This window comes from Mastomys coucha, unplaced genomic scaffold (assembly GCF_008632895.1).
Source record: "Mastomys coucha isolate ucsf_1 unplaced genomic scaffold, UCSF_Mcou_1 pScaffold7, whole genome shotgun sequence".
In the NCBI taxonomy this organism is placed as follows: Eukaryota; Metazoa; Chordata; class Mammalia; order Rodentia; family Muridae; genus Mastomys; species Mastomys coucha.
In genome coordinates this window covers 93,719,593-93,738,809 of record NW_022196913.1, presented here as the reverse complement: position 1 = coordinate 93,738,809, position 19,217 = coordinate 93,719,593, and the positions used below count along the sequence as shown (strand labels likewise).

The 19,217-nt window shown below is 39.7% G+C and overlaps 1 protein-coding gene and 1 pseudogene across 3 annotated transcripts in view; one reads left to right on the top strand and one right to left on the bottom strand.

Moving 5' to 3' along the window:
- Col14a1 (collagen type XIV alpha 1 chain) overlaps positions 1 to 19,217 on the bottom strand; it is a 224,054-nt gene that overhangs the window by 36,761 nt on the left and 168,076 nt on the right. For all 3 annotated transcript variants that reach the window (XM_031359565.1, XM_031359566.1, XM_031359567.1), the window contains exons 36-40: positions 17,140 to 17,226; positions 15,811 to 15,864; positions 12,950 to 13,045; positions 11,663 to 11,716; positions 11,306 to 11,359 (exon numbers count right to left, since the gene is read on the bottom strand). In XM_031359565.1, coding sequence (XP_031215425.1) covers positions 11,306 to 11,359; positions 11,663 to 11,716; positions 12,950 to 13,045; positions 15,811 to 15,864; positions 17,140 to 17,226 — 345 coding nt within the window. The remainder of the gene's footprint in view (positions 1 to 11,305; positions 11,360 to 11,662; positions 11,717 to 12,949; positions 13,046 to 15,810; positions 15,865 to 17,139; positions 17,227 to 19,217) is intronic.
- LOC116082567 lies at positions 8,716 to 9,772 on the top strand (annotated as a pseudogene).

Genomic DNA, 19,217 nt, shown 5'->3' with positions numbered 1-19,217 from the left:
AAGATGCTCCTTGGTTACTTGTTCTGTGCCTGGACAACAGATTTAGGTGCTGCCATACCTGATTCCTACGTTTAGAGCAAAGTTCATGTGCTATTCAATGTCTCGTTCCTAACACTGTTCGAGAGAACAGAACAGCCACTGACAGATGATGGTTCCAGGGCTTCTCTGCGCACGTTCAGCAAATGAATCTTAATCGGGGCTAAAATGAGTCTGGCAATGTACAGGATAGAAGGAAATGCTAATGTCATTCATTCTTAGCATTTTTCATACTTTTCACTGTGCGGGCAGTCAGTTTGGGGCTCTGTACAAGCTAAGCAAGTACTCGGTGACTGAGCTACATCTCCAGCCCTTCTTCTTACTCTCAGATCTGGACTTATCTAACTTTGGAAGGCAAAATACCATTTCACTACATTCTTGGCGGGGTGGAGGGTTTCTTAGAAGTAGACCTACATCTGTGTGTGTGGCTGATTTCTACCTGTATTGCTCTTGGGAGGAAATCTGAAAGGAGGCAGGGAGGAAGGAAAACAGGACAGATGAGGCAGGCAGAAAAGTAGGTCATCTTAAGTTGTGTCCGTGTGAGCCTTCAGGGAGCTCAGGCTAAGATTGTACAGACACATATTGGTTAGCTAAGGCTCAGGGGCTGACATGCCATTTGCTAGGATAACTTTCTACGGCTGTGGGATGGGGCGCATTTCCCAGGTGAAACGGGTCTGGTCAGTGTGCCAATGGCAAAGGCAGTGGAGCTTCTCTTTCATTTGAGCCAAAGGCTGAGAAGTGATCGCAATGGATCTTGTTCTGACATTTTCTGTCATGGACTAAAACATTTGAACAAATGAACAATTGAATGTTGGTTGGTTCTTAAGGCTCCTGTGAGTTTCCTATTTCCATTTCATGCCCCCTTAAAATTTACATATAAAATGGAAGAATGTTAGCCTTAACTTCATATTAGGAAAAAAGTCAAAATCATCTTCAAATGTCTTCTTAATCCTAAATATAAAATCACAACCATTGAGGGGCAGAGCATGGGGTGTTCTAAGACAGGGTTTCTCTGTGTGGCGGTGGCTATCCTGGACCTTGGTCTATAGACCAGACTGGCCTCAAACCACACCTGCTTCTGCCTCTAAAGTGGTGGGATTAAAGGTGTGCATCATCACTCACCTGATTTCCTTTTTTTTTTAATTTGAGGGACCTGAAGAGGACAGGGACTCCACAGGAAGACCAACAGTCAACTAACCTGGACCCTTGAAGTCTCTCAGAGACTGAACCCAAGGACTGGACCTAGGCCCCAGGCACTTATGTAGCAGGTGTGCAGCTTGGTCTTCATACAGATCCCCCAGTGACTGGAGCAGGGGCTGTCCCTGACTCTACAGCCTGCCTGTGGATCCTGTTTTCCTAACTGGGCCTCCTTGTCTGGCCTCAGTGGGAAAGGGTATGCCTAGTACTTCAGTAAATGGTGTGTGGGATGAGGGTGGGGTGACACCTGGGGAGGGGCTTCCCCTTCGCAGAGGAAAGGGGGAGGTGGAATAAGGGGGGGAACTGTGAGGGGGATCTGGGAGGAGAAGGAGCTGATACTGTGATGCAAAGTGAATAAATAAAAAAAATAGAACCATCACTCATAAATTCATTACTGTAAGCCACAAGTTTCGGACTTGTCACACATTTAGAGACATTTGCATGGATGTGATACGCTAGGCATTCTGTGAGGTCTAGACTGGCAATGGAGAGACTAAGCTCAAAGTTTTGTGAATTCTCAGACAATGAAATTGATATCAGCAACCTCTATGTTGATACACAAGAGAATTCCGAGGGGACACAGAGGACGAGCATCTGACCCAGGCTGGGGACACAGGGCAACTTTCACAGAAGAGCAAACATCTAGACTCAAGATGGTTGAACTGTTGTGGTTTGAATGTGCCCCGCAAAACTCATGTGTTAGAAACCTAATTCCCTTTGCAGCCTTCTTCAGAGGCAGGACCTATGAAGGGTACTTAGGCTACAAAGGCTCTGCTCTTGTGAATGATAAACATACATCATAGAAGGATCTTGTAACACCTTTCTTGTTCCCTCTCGCTCCCTGTTCAATGGCTTCAGCCACATGAAATGTGATCCCCTAGATCTTAGACTCCTCAAGATCCCAATCTACCTGTTTTTATAAATCATCTAGCCTTAAGTACTTTGTAACAGTGCCTTCAAAAATCAACAGATACATTCAGCCCAACAGTCTCCCTCACCAGGTACCACTGTATTCCGGGACACAGCCCACTCGGAGAAAATCTATTACCTCTTATTAGGGGAGGCCTTGAGACCACTTAATCACCTCTCTATCTCAAAACAACAAATCTGGTGAAGTGAGAATTTGGGGAAAACTATATACTTTATAAGATGTAACTTTTTAACATGCATGAAGTCAGCCACCCATAAACAGATATGTTTGTTGACATGAATAACTTCAGGCATTTTTGCCTTTTTGATATTCCTACCTCAAAATACTAATACATAGCCACAGCCCATATTAAAATAATTCTTGCTAATAAAAAGTTAAAAGGATTTTTACAATTTATTTTGGAAGTACTTGCCTATGAGCAAAATACTAAGTTATGATTTGTTGTGATTCTCAGCAATACAAAGTCTAACTTAAAATTTACTTTGAGTATCACTAATATTCTAATGAACACTAAATTTACTTTTGTATAAAAAGGCAAGTCATAATTAATGGTGACTTCACTGGATACTTATTAATTCCCTTTTATATTTTTCTTTTGCGTACATTAGATCAAATATAGATGCCACAGCTAGGGTAGCAGTTGACCACCAGAAATCATGCTGCTGCTTGCCGCAAAGGATTACTAGTAACTACCACATAAAGATGCCAAGCAGCCAAAAGCTACAGGCTATGTAAACACTGGTCTGGGGCAGAGATTAAAAACAAGTCCTTATGCAGAGTACCATGCTAGGTCTCACTGAGGAATTTTCAGTCACACACACACACACACACACACACACACACACACATACGCAGGACGACTATGTATGTACTCCTAATATATATATGTGCATTAATAAATGTTTATACATATACTAATATATTTAATGCAATTTAGAATATAAAGGTATAAATTTTTATTATCTCACACTTATAACTTCAGATAACTAAAACAACACTACATCAGCAATATTGTGTCAAAGAATTTAAGTAGACATACAGTAGAGCCTAAATAGGTATAGAATCATTAAGGTGTCTAAACCTATACATTCCAAGGTCTTGCCTAAAGAGCTTTTAAGAATATTTTTTTAAGAATTCTTTTAAGAATATTTAAGGTTAAAGTGCATGATCTATGTATTTAAAATAACAAAGCAGACAAACAAAAACAATCTGAGAACTGAGGTGGTAGAACCATCTGTTTACCAAAATTGAAACATATGCCCTGGATGACAACATCCCAAGAGAAGGCAAAGTAAATCCAAGAATGGACTTAATCAGAGAACCTAAGAGCAGAAAACTAAACACTCCAGAAGCTCCTCCCTTCTCAGATAATGCAAGTAAAGGTCTAAGATGTTAGAGGCATGCTTTATGAATGATCTGTGGTGGATAGCCCTGGTCTGGTATTTTGATGCTAATTCTACTCTCCTGGAAAACACTGCAGACGAGGAGTGAATCATGTATACAGGTGCCTTGTGAACTTTATCCCCACCTTAACTTTTCAAATAAAGGCTAAGGCCGATGATTGGGCAGCAGGAGGGAAGGTGGAGCTGAAAAGTTTGGGAGATAAGGGGAGAGAGGAGATGTGGAGGAGACTGGAGAAGAGGACAACAGAGGAGGACTAGATGGAAGGAAGATGGAGCTGAAGCACATGGCTTGGAGAAATCGCAAGTCATACGGGATCTAATAGATGGGAATAAAGTAGTATAGTGATAGATCTGCCCAATCTAGGCAAGTAACTTGTATACCAATTAATTGAGTTGTGAATTCACTGATTGGGTAAATTGGGTTAAAAATTTATCACAACAATGATCATTTTCTACTTTACTAAGAAAGTAACCCAAATTGGGTACCTGCCCCCGAAAGTACAGGGTTATGGCATCTTCATTATTAGAGTCCTGCTACTTGAGTGTCTTCTTGGAAGATTTTCTCAATCATGAAACTCCACACAGATATTTACTTTCATAATTTTGTGGAAATAAAAAGTACAGTGGTGGAGCAGGAGAGATGAGCTAAACTCCCGGCTCCAAAGCTGCTTCGTTCTGATCTCTGCTTATTTTCTCCAACTTTCAGACCTTCAGGTTCTCTTTCTGGAAGGATGGGGTGGCATTGCCTAACATTCATGAGAATGTAAGACATCTGTATACATTACATACTTTATGGAGTAGCTTATTGATTTTTTTTTAAATAAACAGCCAAGCCCCAATTGCATAAGCCATCTTCTCTGTAGTTGGCTGTATAAATGTTTTTCTGAGATTTTATAAAAACTCATGTAGAGTTAGACCCACAAAGAAGAAAAATCCAATCATTCTGGCTACCAGTTTTGTAGTAATAGCTTACTTTGCCTTTTCTGAGGAAGAAAGATGCCCAAGGGGCTCATTATCATGAGTCTAGCATTGCACAAACTATTTTTTAGATGACTCTTTCATTACTGTCTAATATTCATGACAAGAATAAAATCTATCCAAATAGTTGAATCAAGTTCAATTTCTCAAGTACATTTTTAAGACCAAATCTTTTTTGATGAAACAGAACATTCTACACAATATGGTCTTTGTGTACATCAAAACCACACAGCTGAGAAGCATGCAGCAAGCATTCTTTCATGGTAGAATCCAAGGATTTTTAAAAAATTCTTATACTTGTTTGACTTTTTGTATTTCTTCACCGTCTTCCAAGAAACCTTAATTCACTAATCACAGGCATTACAAAAGCCCTGATTCATTAGGCTGATATCAAAAACAGTAGATGCCAATAATGTATCTTAAGATCATATCATTTGAAATAGTTTATATGAATGAATCTCATTCTATATGGGGTAATATTATGCCCTTGACTGACAGATGATGGAGTTTCTTGGCAACATAAAGTTGCTGGGCTCACGTCACACAGCCTGGATTTAAACCTAGACCTGGTTAGCAGTAAGGTATGTACCCTTCCCCACAGACCTTTTCATCAACAGGATCCAGGTTCAGAGCAGCCTCCATGACAGTTGAAGGAAGGCCAGTGACTGCTACCCATGATGGGGAACCATTGAGGAAAGAAGGAATCCAACATAGGTTTGCCCTGAGTTCAAGAAGGAACACACTCTCCCCATGGAAGAGCTGCTTCCCCATCTGCCACTCCTCATTTGTATAGCTTCTTCTGGTAGAGCTAAGTCGGAAGAGAGGCATAATTCTAAAATTTTCCTTTGAGTACTTGCCAGAAAAATTGATCTTAGAGGAAGTACAACTCAGAAGTAAGAAAGGATGCCTTTCATCGCTTTTCTTTTCTCTAGTAATTTTAATTCTTTTACTATCCATCTGATCTGTTATCTATTTATCTATTGCTAATTTATCAATAATCTATCCCACACTCTCTCATACTCTCTCACTATTTACATATATTTATCATGGTTGTGTATCTTGATCTCTCTATCTATAATGCCTATAATTTTTATCACTTATTTTCTCCATATATAATCTATCTCTTTTTCTTTCCCTTATTTGTCTTTATCATCTATCTATCTATCTATCTATCTATCTATCTATCTATCTATCTATCTATCTACCTACCTACCTACCTACCTATCTATCTTACATCCTACTCTATCTTATTTCCCTTAGGACCATCTGAATGTGTAGGATGGAACCTGAGAAATCTATCATACATCAGAGGAATCTGAAGACCACAAGAAAGGCTCTGTACTCAGATACTAAGAAATAAGAAAGTAAGTGCAGGGGGGAGGGCAGGGGGGAGATTTATAGGAAAAAGAAGGAAAAGCACAGAATGTTTTAGTTGGAATGACTTAGAGTGGAACCTGGATGCTGGACTGAATTAGTTTGAACCATCACTTTCAACATGTTGGTCTGTTGGCTTCCAAGGACGAGGCGGAAACTTACTCCGGGAAGTCTAGCTAGACTTGCTGATGGCCTCAGGCCCAGTGTTAAATAAGATTTGTCTCCAAAAGTCCAAGATCCCCCTTGGGAAAAGCCAGAATAAGCTAGAAATATTAGAAGAGGTTATATTTTCTCTTTTTTATTATTTCTCAAAATCTCCTACCTTCTTGGTAAATTCAGTGGTAACATTGGCACCAGACTCATAACAAGAGGTCAGTCTTTTCCTAAGCTAACCACAAGGTGAAGGTGTGAGGTTCAGGCTATAAGATTTTGCTGTCAATAAGAGAAGGGAGAGAACTGGAAAATGTTTGAAAGGGTTTTTTTGATTTCTTTGATTGTGAATCCCATCATTCTCTTATCTCCTAGCCTGCCCAGTGTTATGGTTATTGCTGGTACTGACAGCATGCTACAGCACAATAAGGATAATCATGAAATGTTTGCTCTCAATATTCTCTACGTAGCCCTGAATCTACCACTGCCTAATGAGATGGAATATGCCACCTAAGATCGTTCTCAACCTATGTCTAACTACTTCTATCAAAACTCGATCCTGCTAAGTAATTCTTTATACCTTTATCCCCCTCCCCACACACACACACCAGCCTTCAGCTCATCTGACTACATAGATCAGAGTCCCCTAAGTGACTCTTCCTTAACCAGCCCTTCTTCCTTCCTCCTCCATGGTCACTAAAAGAATCATTGTTTACCCTGCCAAGGAGAGTAGGCATGACCTATCCTGCTTTTTCCTCCTGTAGGCAGTCTAAAGATTGCTTTCTTTATTAACTGAAACTATTCTTGCTTTCAGAATCTTCCCTACAGATTCTGTAATGGGAAACTCTTCAAGCTAAGAGCAGTAAATGGCATGGTACAGGGGCTTAGTTAAGATATGGCTGACTGAGAAAAATATATGTTGTTCTTCCTTCAAGCAGAGCAGCTACGTCAAAGTTCCACAGCACTGCTATTTTATTTCATGGGAATAGTATTTCCCTAATTTTTATCCCAGATGGTACTGTCTCAGGATAACTTTTCTAAGGCAATAAGCACCCAGTCTTCTTTAAAAGACATGTGGTTTCATATTGAGTGAATGCCGCTGACAATCAGATTTACAAAAGAACTCTATTCCCATCCAAGCGTACATGATATGCGCATCAGACACATCCTCAAAGCTTTACTTCTAAATGGAGGAAAAGAGGAAAAGAAAAGCCAAGCATAGATATCTTATCACTTTATGATAGCTCTCAACTTTTATAGTAAAGATGAACACATGTGGATGGAAAAGTATTTCTTAAAAATCTGCTTTCGTATATGGATTTTAAGAAAAATGATTCTAAAACCAAAGGATTCAAACACTAACCTCACAAGTTTGGTCAGAGTTCTTTGCTAAGATAAATCAAATAAACTTACTCAATCAAATATTCAGGCTTGCTGTTTAGGGGGCTTTGGAAATCATGAAGGAATCTAGGTGTGTAACCACACAGGATCTTAGCCTATGTGCTTAGCCAAAACATATAAATAGGTCTAGATACCCCTCCCACATGCATATGAGCCATACATAAATCTAACTCTCAAAGAAGGCCATCTCAGATGTACTAGTCTAAACATGTTCTATAGCCTAGTCTATTTGGTAAATACACACTGCACTGAGATTTTAAATAAATATAAGATTGCCATTAAAAAGGCAGGAAAGGGAGAGATTTCAAGTCCCATGGCTATGCACCCAGAAGGAAAAATTGATTGCTTTTCTTTTTTTCTTTCTTTTTTGCAGTATTAGCTATTAAAACTATGGCTCCATGCATACTAGCCAAGCACTATCCAGACTGGCCTTGAGCTTACTTTGTAGCTCCAAAAGACCTTCAATTTGCAATCCCCCTGTCTAACCTTCTGGAATTATAGGCTTGTGTCACCAGGTCTGGCCTTCCGTTTCTATATTCTTGAGAAGCATAATGATGGGAAGTTTTGCTGGTCTGAAGAGTAGAGAGGTAAGTTTTCTAAACAAGTGTTAGCCTCTTAAAGTGTGTATCAATCCCCAGGGAATACTATCTGAATGCTGTGTTACTCTTCATTCGACAAGATGTAAGTGCTTACCATTCACTATGATTCAAGAGTTAGGGAATCTTTTAAAGTTTCTCACAAGTCTAAATCAGCAATAATTTAGGAAGATAGAGCCTGAGGAGACATGTGCTTAGGTCACAAGACATGAGAAATCAAGCTGGTACTGACCTGGAAGCTCCCTCCCTATTGCCTAGCCTTCATAGTGGCAGAGGATGCTGTATTGGCTCTCTGGGGAAGAAAAGCCATCAACTGTCCTATCCAGCTGTGAACTCTACAATCTACAATAAAGACCAGCCTGTCAAAATATAAGCACTGGTACAATAGTAGCATGAATATTATTAGGGTAACCAACTACTTTCTGTTTGGATTTAAATCTATTCAACAGTATGGAACTTATGCCTCACAATGAGGGCATAGAACCGAGGGGAAAACCTACTAGTATTATTTTGTTAAATGGATCTAGTAACAAAGTATTTTTATAAATATTTATCTCTATACCCGTAGATTAGCTCAGCTTTTAAGCTCGATCAGAAACGTTTCTTTTTTCAGTAAAAGCTGATTAATACTGATTCACGACTGGTTAAAATGCGGGGTATAAATGAGTGTGGTGTTGAGATGTCAACTGAACATCTGTATCACACCCCTTTTCTCCAAGGCTCAGGGAACATCATGGAAGAAGGAAAAGAAAGTGCTTCATAGCCTCACCCAGAAGTTGATGACTTAAAAGAAGAGCATGAAAATGTGACTATGAAGGGGGACTTCCTTATAAACTGACAGAAAGAGACATCATCTGTCTGTTCTCACAATATGCAGAGATTATCAACGTTAATCTTGTTAGAAGGCTGGAAAAGGTCAAAGGATGACAGTTCTGGCTGTTGACAAATTCAATGGAATTAAGATTAAAGGAAGAGCTATCTGTGTGCTCCCTGCGAGTCAGAAGATGCGGATGATGTGACTAGAGGCTCCAGAAGAAGGGCTGTGGGGCTAATACACTTCCATCAAGTTCTCCTGAAGTCTCTGAAGACGAAGATGTCAAACTCGCAAAAAGACAAAAAAGAGAAAAAGAAAAAGAGAAGACTGAACGCCAGGTCCAAGCAGAACTGCCATCCTGCCCTTTGTCCTTCAGAAACAAGACAGTAAAGGAAAAGGATGACCATGGCTAGAAGCAGCACAGCAGGAAGAACTCAGAGAGAGCACAGAAGTCTGAATGTAGAAAGGGGAAGAGTCACCCAGATTCCCCAGATCTCAGGAGTTTCTGCCTTGGTAGAGCAGAGGACCCTGGCTGGGAGACAAAGAAACCCACGCATGAGCACAAGTCCTCAAGCAGGAGGGAGGGAGAAGAAAAGAGCAGAGATAAGGATAGAGGGAGGAGCTCAGGTACTCAGTCCAGCAGGCATGGTGGGCAACCTGAAAGGCAGAGTCATAGAAGTAGAAATAGGAGTCCAGATAAATCTCAGAGGCATAAAAAGCATAGACTCTCTCCGAAGCTGGAGTCTTCCCATGCCAGTGACTGTGGACATTACTGAAGCCTGTTCCAGATGCCCAGTTCTTTGGAAATGAGTTTTGTTACATAAATATATATAAAAAATTGTTGGGGGGCTGGAGAGATGGCTCAGTGGTTAAGAGCACTGACTGCTCTTCCAAAGGTCCTGAGTTCAAATCCCAGCAACCACATGGTGGCTTACAAGCATCGGTAACGAGATCTGATGCCCTCCTCTGGAGAGTCTGAAGACAGCTACAGTGTACTTATATATAATAAATAAATAAATCTTTTTAAAAAATGTTGGAATAAGCAGAGGTTGGACAAGACTGTTGTAAAATAATGTTTTCTGGACATGCCAAGGCTGGGTGCATGTGAACTCCCAGCAGCTGTACACACACACATATATGACCTACACATTCTCATACCAGTCAAGAGTCCAGCATGTTTGTTGGAGGAACTTACAAAGCCCTACTCCTACCTGAGGAGCTACTGTTAGTTGATGAATGCTGGGGAAGAGCTAGTTTTCTTTAGAGATGTGGCCTCTGCTGGGTTGTCCATCATCCAGTGACTGGTCCTATACACATGCATGTACAGGCCACACTAACTGAACTCAGTAGAATAAAACAAGAGGAAGTTGGGAGGGAGAATTGGTGGAGATCTGGGAGGAATTGAAGAGGTGAAGTAGTGGAATATGACCAACGTATATTGTTTACATATATGAAATTATCAAAGAATAAATAAAAACATTTTAAAAAGGAAGATAGCTTCTCTTTCACTTGAAAATGTACTAATTTTTTTTATTTAGCTTGATTTTTGATTTTTCTAGGTTAACCTGACTGCATTTTATGATAAACTTGTATAAGTATGCATTACACAGGCATATCTGCACACACAAACATATCTACACACACTGATTTATGATCTCTAGCCAAATGCACTGTTCTAAGACTGCTCCATTATGTCTGTTCTGCTCCCTTACACAAGCGGTTCTTCCTCTTTGCAATGGCTTCCTCTTCTCATCCCTTCTGTCTTTCAATCAAGAAGCAGCTTTGAGGACACCTGCTCCAAGAATCCTCCCCAGACCCTCTATGCCTGGCTTGATTATCATTCTTCATTCTACCAGAACTCTGACCCCATTATAACATGTGGTAAGGTTTCAAAATTTGAATTTCCCCCAATAAATTACAACCCTCCAAACTTGGCTTGGTGGAAACTTGTCAATGCAAAAAAATGTCATATTTCAGCTTGTTAATTTTTTTTACTTTATTTTGCTGCTTTCTATTTGAACCAATAAAAAGGACAAATAACTGAGATATACTAAACCAATGGAGATTCCTTTATAAGCCATACTACTTGGACTTCTATGTGGCTGTTACTTTCTTTTAGGTCTGTACTTCAAGGATCTGAAAGAACTAAAAAATAACTTCTAAGCCAATAGATGCCATTGAGTACAAATAAGAATCAGACTTGAGAGCATTCAGAACAAGGTGCTACCAACTGGAGTAAGTCTAATGAAAACAAAAATGGACAGAGAAGAAATGGCTGAAGGGAAGTAGATGCATAATAGAAATTAGACTGGCAGAAGAAAAATGTAACCCCTAACTTGGTGTCCATCTATAAAAACCTGTCTGCAGCAAAGTGACTAAGCAGGAAGTCTACCTTGCTAAAGTCCAACATTCAGCAAGTTCTTACCCTCTGGCCTGGTGAGCCATCACGTCCTGGTGAACCAACACCTCCAGGGACACCCTAGGTGGGTCAAGAACAGGAAAGAGTCAGCTTTACAGAAACAGCTCACCCCTACACTAGACCAGACCACAGCTGCCAAGCAAAGCTAACGGCATAAAGGGACCCCCCTGGGACGTAGGACTGAGACCCAGAAGTTACTACTGAGAAATAGATGTTCCCACCCTCAATCAGTCTGGCTTTCAAAAGGGTGAATGAATACAGGAAAATGTCCTTAATATGGACACCCTGCCAAGGTCACAGCTGATGTCAGAAGCTTCTCATTTCTATCCCTTGCAAAAGAATAACAGCAAAGGCAATCAATACCTGTGGACCAGGAAGACCAGCATCTCCTTTATCTCCTTTATCACCCGGCATTCCCTGAGTATCCAAAAGTAACCGAGTTAGATTCACAGATGTAAGTTCTTGGTCCCTAGACCCACCCCACTCACTGTTAAAGTATTTTCAACAGAAAACTGCCTTTACACTATCAACCACATGTCCTATTTCACGTCTCACATATGCTACGCCAGCCATATAAACATTCCTGCAGAGCTGAATGTTTATGTATGATAACAATTCCAATCCATAGTGTGCAGATGGCCAAGCTGATAATGTTAACATATGGCGGAGGAGAGGGGGAGTCAAATATTTCAGTGTTATTTATAGCTTCTTTGAAATCGTATGTAGTTCAGTAAATTAAATTAAATTTCTTTTCAAATATATTAAGCATTCAAAATAGTCATTTAAAGCCCACAATCTAAACTCTATAACTCATTGAACTATTTTCTAATAACAGAAATAAGAAATATGATATCTTTTAATACTCTACATTCCCAATGGATACACATCAATAAAGAACTGGTATAACAGTTGTTATCTGATAGATGTTAAAAGTATAGTCCAGGGCGGGGGAAGGAAAGTCAGTGGGTATAGTGCTTTTCTCCGACTTAGGAAAACTACCTGAGTTTGATTCCCCAAAACCAATACTAAAAATAAAAATCTGATCATGGTATCATATGTTTGTAATCCTAACATTGGGGTGGGGCACTGGGTATAGGTGAGCCCCTGAGGCTTTCTGGCCAGGTTGCCTAGTGTATTCATCAAGTTTTAGGTTAATGAAGGCACTGTCCCACAAAACAAAGGTAGGAGACTCCTGAGGAGGACACCCAATAATGATCCCTTGCTTCTACTTATATTTGTACACACACCTGTATTCAATACACCCACAAAAACATGTACCCATGTGGACACTGTGTAAGTGCACGCTCACACACATGCCACACACATAAACACCACACAAACATGTTATTTTTGTAAAATAATGATTTTACAAAAGAATTTAGAGAGACAAGCAAAGGCTATCCATCTTGATTTGCCATCCTCAGGTGCAATATTATGGAAATGCTTATTCTCTTCCCAAGTGCTTGTTTTTTGAAAGACCGCCATTACTGAGCAAGCAACTGACTGTGCAGCTAGTGAATAGTCAGTCCTTGTGATTTTTGAATGGACTGAGATTCATCGATAAGACACAGAATATAAAAGCTCATTCTTCATGTCTTTATGGAAAACAGATAACAATAAAACCCATGGGAATATGTGTACACAACTCACAGGCATGCCTTGAATGGACAGACCACTGGGTCCCTGAGGTCCAGGGGGGCCCTGGGGTCCTGCAGGACCTGTTTCTCCCCGAGGTCCCTCTGGTCCCTAGAAGGCAAGAGAAAAAAGTTACTCTAGACATTAGATCCTCTAGTATCCAAAAGGCATTTCTGTATACAACACTTATTTCCTGATAAACTTCTAAGATATGACATGCTCAGAGGGTAGCAAGACACAAAGCTTCAAATAATTTACCTCCTGGGTAAAATGTCATCAGTAAGCTACAAGTATAAACACACCAGGATCTCATCAACTTTATTTACTTTGTTTCTGCATATAAGAATGCTGTGCCAATTATGTAAGCAAGTAGTCCGCCCACAACTGCCTAACACTTCCCAAAGGAGAATGCACTGCGGGACCACCCTCCTGGTCCAGGAAGGAAACTGAATGAGCAGCCCTTTCTCCAGGCTCCCGGGTGCCCTTCCACACCCGAAGGGTGCCTTGGCCTCTTTCTGAGAATGTTACACCAAGCACGCTTTCTCCCCGACCTCCCTGCAGAACCATAGTGTGTTTCTTCTGCAGCCACCAAGAACCTCTAGCTCAATCTTCCCCCTTCCAAGGGTCAGGAATCAGTAGTTCCCATTTCTTTAAGCTTTAAACAACTCAACAAGGAACCTTAGACTCAGAATATCTATTTATGACCAATTTCTTCTTCCTTGTCAAAGTTGGTGTCCACAGCAAAGGCTGTTATTGCTTTATTAAATTAAGATCTGCTGTGCCTGGCTAGTATCCCATTCTAATGGACATGCTACAACTGTGCTTATTACAGTATCACATGGTACTACCTCTGTGTGAATGTATGTGTGATATATTAATCAGTGGTGAGAACATCTAGCACCACAAACGTGTGTGTGTGTATGTGTGTGTGTGTGTGTGTGTGTGTGTGTGTGTGTGTGTGTGAGAGAGAGAGAGAGAGAGAGAGAGAGAGAGAGAGAGAGAGAGAGAGAGAGAGAGACATTAAGAATCCTTCTAGCTTCTTTGAAATAGAGAATATGTTACTGTACTTCATGGACCCTACTATGCAGTGGAATATTAGGAGGTATTTCCCCTATAACTTCATACATAATGGCCAGTTTTGCCTCATTCTTCATGAGCCTTGAGTAACCACTGTTTTGCTCATAATTTTCACAATTTCTTATATTCTACATATACATAAAAATCACTCGTGATTTTCTCTGCCTGACTTATTTAACACATTTTATAAGGTCCACGCTTGTGGTCACAAATGACCAAATTTGACATTCTTAAGTGGCTCAATAGTATTCCATCCTGTGCAGGCATCACCTGTTCTTACTGATTCATCCTTGATGAGTAATTGGGCAGTTTCCACTTATTATCTATAGTGAGTTCTGTTGTAACAGACACAAAAGCAGAGATGTCTCTTCAAAATCTCTTCTGATCTCTTTTGTATGTATAATTTTGTGTGTATAATTTGTAAATCATCTCAAATATAAAGCAAATAGAGATTTTATATAAATAAAAGATGCTGATTCTCAAAAAAAAAAAAAAAAAAAAAAAAAAAAAAAAAAAAAAAATAAAGCAAATAGAGTAAAAGAGACCAGTGACCATTGCTTTGTGATCCAGATTCTTGTCATCTAATTGCTGCAATGAAACAAGCAGATACTGGGACTTTCCCTAAGAAAGATATAGTTTATTTGTTCTCATACTATCCACAAAGATGGCAAGGTCATCACCTCTGCCATCTCTGTGTCACATTTGGACAACTCTGTTTCATCATCTGTTTCCAATTGTAAAGTAAAGCTCTTTTTTAACACAATACTCTCTGCTTTATGAAGACATATTATGTAAATCTAACACATTCAAAGTACTAAATCAGTAAGAGATGATGTGGAAAAGGTGAAGAGTAATATCACAAGACCAAGATAGAGAATCAAGTTAGAAAGGACTTTGATGGCTGGAGAAATTGCTTGAGGGTTAAGAGCACTAGCTGCTCTTCCAGAGGACCTGCTTCCCAGGCAGTACACACACAAGTGGTGTACAGACCTACATTCACTCATACACACAAAACAAATCTTTATGAAAAGAAGGGCCATGAATATCATGCCAACAATAGTCAAACTATGGTCCATGACTGTACAACTGAACCAAGCATAAATACAGCATAGACTCTCAGGAAATCAATCTGAAAGCAGATGTGTAGAATCAATCAGAAAGGCGAGGCTCTGGAGATAGGAGATCAGAATCCCAGAATCCAAAGGGAAGGAAGGGGATGAGGCCTGAACTCAATTAGTAACTGGGCTTCTGCCAGTCCTTAGGATGCCTTTGTGCAAAGGAGAAAAATATGTGTTTTGATGTGGGTTGGCATAGTCTGGTCATTTTGGCTGGCCGATGCCTCTGCAGTGCACGACCTGGAGCATTATACTTGGTCGCAATGGGTACTAAGAACAGAAAGCAAAGCTAGGCATATGATTATATATAGTGTAAAATAGGAGAAGAAGTCTAAACTGTAGGAAATTCCCTAGAAAGGACTGGGGCTGAATGGTAACTGCAGGATTCTGCTTAAGACACATTTCTATTACAGATGAGGAAAGAGAAGCATATGTCTGAGAGAGACACTTTGCAGGCTAAGCCACACAGAACACCAGCATTCCTGTCTGTCCCAAATGTCTTCCATTTGACTGAGTTATTAAATACTTGTTTTTGATAAAAAAAAAAAACACATCTTCACTATAAGTAAAAATTGTTTGACAGAGTGTTGCAAACTCGTTAAGATGCTGTAAGTCACAAGAGTAAGTAAAGTCACATTTAACTCTAAAGTCAGGCCTACTCGAGACAAAGAGAGAACACGTTACCTTCGGACCCTGTTCACCTTGTTGGCCTTTTGGTCCTCGGAGTCCTGGACCACCCTGGCAAACAGATGTTAAGTATTAGCTCAAAGACAAATCTGCAAACAGCATACTTTCTTCATCTTTCTTCATAATATGGGATTAGGTCATTGCTATTTTATATGAAGCCCACACATTGTGTACAAGTAAGCATTCATCACAATCTTCAACTGGAAAACTCCCCACCCAGTTCTGGCCCTTCCTGTAGATCATTTCAGGGCCTCAGGAAATCTCTACTTCAGGTCTTTATAAACCTGAAAAATACTTATAGGACTTGTTTATTTAGAGTATATATAATGCTGGTTATGTTCACATATAAAAAGAATAAAATACTCAATTGGCATAGAGTTATGTGTTTTATACCATAAATGACTAAAAAGCCAATGGAAAAAAGTCATAATTCAACTCCATTTATTTACACAGAAATGAAAATAATTAAGTTAGTGTTTTTGAAACTACAGTCATTTGCATTTCTTCCCAAGACGTTCTGGCATAGTCAGGTAACAACCGGAGTATTCTCAGTTTTCTTTATTAGACATATCTACGTCCTACAGAATAAGTATGTGAATATATTCTTTATGTATTTGTCCATGTTTGTGGACACACATCTAAATACATATGTGTGCATACTCTGAATGTTTTAATTGAACAGGGCATTTAAAGAAATATTTGTAAAAGCAAATATAGAATTGCAATAAATGGAAAAGCATATTGTTAAAAATACTATGTCACCTTAAAAATAATATGGTACAGATGATGTTATTCAATTTACTTAGGTTTTGACATTACTGAAGGTTGTACAGCAAAAACATGCTCTATGATAAATGGGGTGGTGAATGGTGTTAGCTCAGGCCATGAGACACCAGACCATTTTCCTTCGGTTGCGCAAGAGGACTGAAGATCATTGAAACTGAGCTAATGCTCTCCCTATGTAATTCCAATTTCCATGGGGCATGCAGGTCTACTTGAAAATAAATCAACAACATCAAGAGAACACATACATCTTACATGGAGTGAGCAGCAGGAGGATATGCCAGTCTTTCAGGTGTAAATAGAGGCCCAATGATGGAACTCATACTAAAGATTAACCACAGTGGTTTAAAGGGAGGATTTTGTACATAAAGCAATGAGAGGTGATAGCATGGTAGGAAGAGGATCATCTTGTAGATGTGTCAGAGTTTACTTAGGATTAAGTGTGTGACAGCCCTTTAGTCTAGTAGGGAGCACACCTTAGACCCAAGAGGAATGGTGGTAATGCTCTTGAAGAACATTCAAGGCTGAGCTAGCAAGACTTACTGGGGGGCCAGCTGGTCCTAGAGCTACTTCATTGGTTTCTGAGCAAGAGCAGGATCGTGGAAGGTCTGGGCAGGACTCTTCATCCCGCTGAATAGGAAAAAAAAATAATTATTAACAAGACAGTTTACATAAGCTTTACAGACTTTAAGAAAATATTTAGGAGATGTTTTAAGATTTTAGGCGAACATTATGCTATCAGGATCCCACATACAAGATCTCTTCTGAAGGAGACAGCGTAGCTGCATACAGAACATCAATCATCACAGCTTTAGAGGGATTTGCTGAAACTAGCTTAGAAATCCAAGTGAAGAAATAAAGTCAGGAGAGAGTGAGAATGTTTTTGGTTTCTATTTAATTCATCTAGAACAGCAACTAAATGCCCTAAACACTTTCCTTGTGCTACATTGTCTTTCTGTTTTAAGGGATAAAAGAAAACTTGTTGAAAGGTTTTGTCAAAACTACTGTACATGGATTGAACCAAAGAATTAAAACTGCTTAAGCACATCTACATCCTGTGATGATTCAATCAGTGTCTGTAGCTCAAACCGAGAAAACACAAGGGACCTGAAGTGTTAGGGTAGGGCTCCTTTTTCTCTTCTCTTGAGATAGTTACTGACATGAGATGTTAGAAAATGATTGGTATGGTTAGGCTGACTAAATCCAAGGGAGTTTCTCAAATGCAGAGTGAAGCAGAGCTCCCGGTAACAGCTTTGTGTAATTGTTAAATATCCCATCTGGAGAAGAGGCCATAACCTGCTCAGTACTGAGGTCCGAAACTCTAAGACTTCACAGAGCCCTTCAGTCCTCTTGAGTAGATGAGAAGAGTATTATGTAAGACCTCACAGGATAGTGAGGTTAGATAAAACAGGGCCAGACAACAGATTACCAAGATGAAAGTAAGTGAGTCTCTGAAATATTCAAAACAAACCCCTCAAAATGGTTAAACAAATGACCTGTCCTCCTTTCATGGCCTTTTCTTTCAATAGTGGGCAATAAGGAAAGATTTCCATTCACTTCTCCTGCTGATATATCTAATCTGTTCTATTGGTCGGCTAAATTAAAACATAAATTTAAGAATTCTTAAAGATTGGCCAGATGAATTTGGCACCAGGCATCCCTGTTTCAAGACCCAGCAGTGGGGTTGCTACTGTTGATGATCTGTCTTCGTGGGACATAATTTATAAACCTTTAGTAAATGAAGCAAGGAGAAAAGTGATGAAAAAGCCTGGATCCTTCCTAGAATTGATGACTGCATTTTTGCTAGATCCACCATGAGATATCCTGTTTCCTCTTGCATTTCTCAACCTATCTACCCTTAACTGCAACACTAAGATCTCTTGTTTAATTCATGACTGGTTTAGAAACTTATTTTGATGAAAACAGAATGAGTTGCTTGCTTCCTCAAACAGGCTCCGAGGAATTTACTGCCTGCAGTAAATGTTTTAATCTGGTTCTAAAATCAAAACCTCTAGACTTCATTTGACTATGCTCATTATATGGGTTTAATTATTAAGGCATGCCAACATCCATTCACAGCAGTTTCCTCTTCCAGCTTGCTTTCTATGAGGATTCTAGGAGTTATGAATCTCCTTTTGTGTCTGTACATAGACATGTAGATACAACTTTATGAGAAAATAATGGGAAATGCTTAGTTTTCTGGTATTGTCATATAGATTATGACTACAGTTCCAAAATCATGTGACATGAAAGCCCAAGGCAAGCTATTAAATTTGTATTGCTACCATGAATGTTTTGAAAGTTCAATGGAAATACAGCAGCACCTCGCATCTGCTGAACTTCATGTGAATAAGGAGCTCAAGATAGTTCAGATCTTCATTCTGCGCAAGGTGATGCTATGTTGTAACCCTGGAACTCTGGAGGTAGAGGCAAGAGGGTCAAAGTTCAAGGTCATCCTTGTTCTAGGATCATCTCTGCTGCTGTCATAAAGACACTCTGGAAAAACCAACTTAGGAGAGGAAAGGGTCTGTTTCAGCTGGCTTAGAAGTCAGAGCTGACAGTATCTTACTGACACAGATGTAGAGGCTCACAGCCATCCATCGAACTGAGTGCAGGGTCCC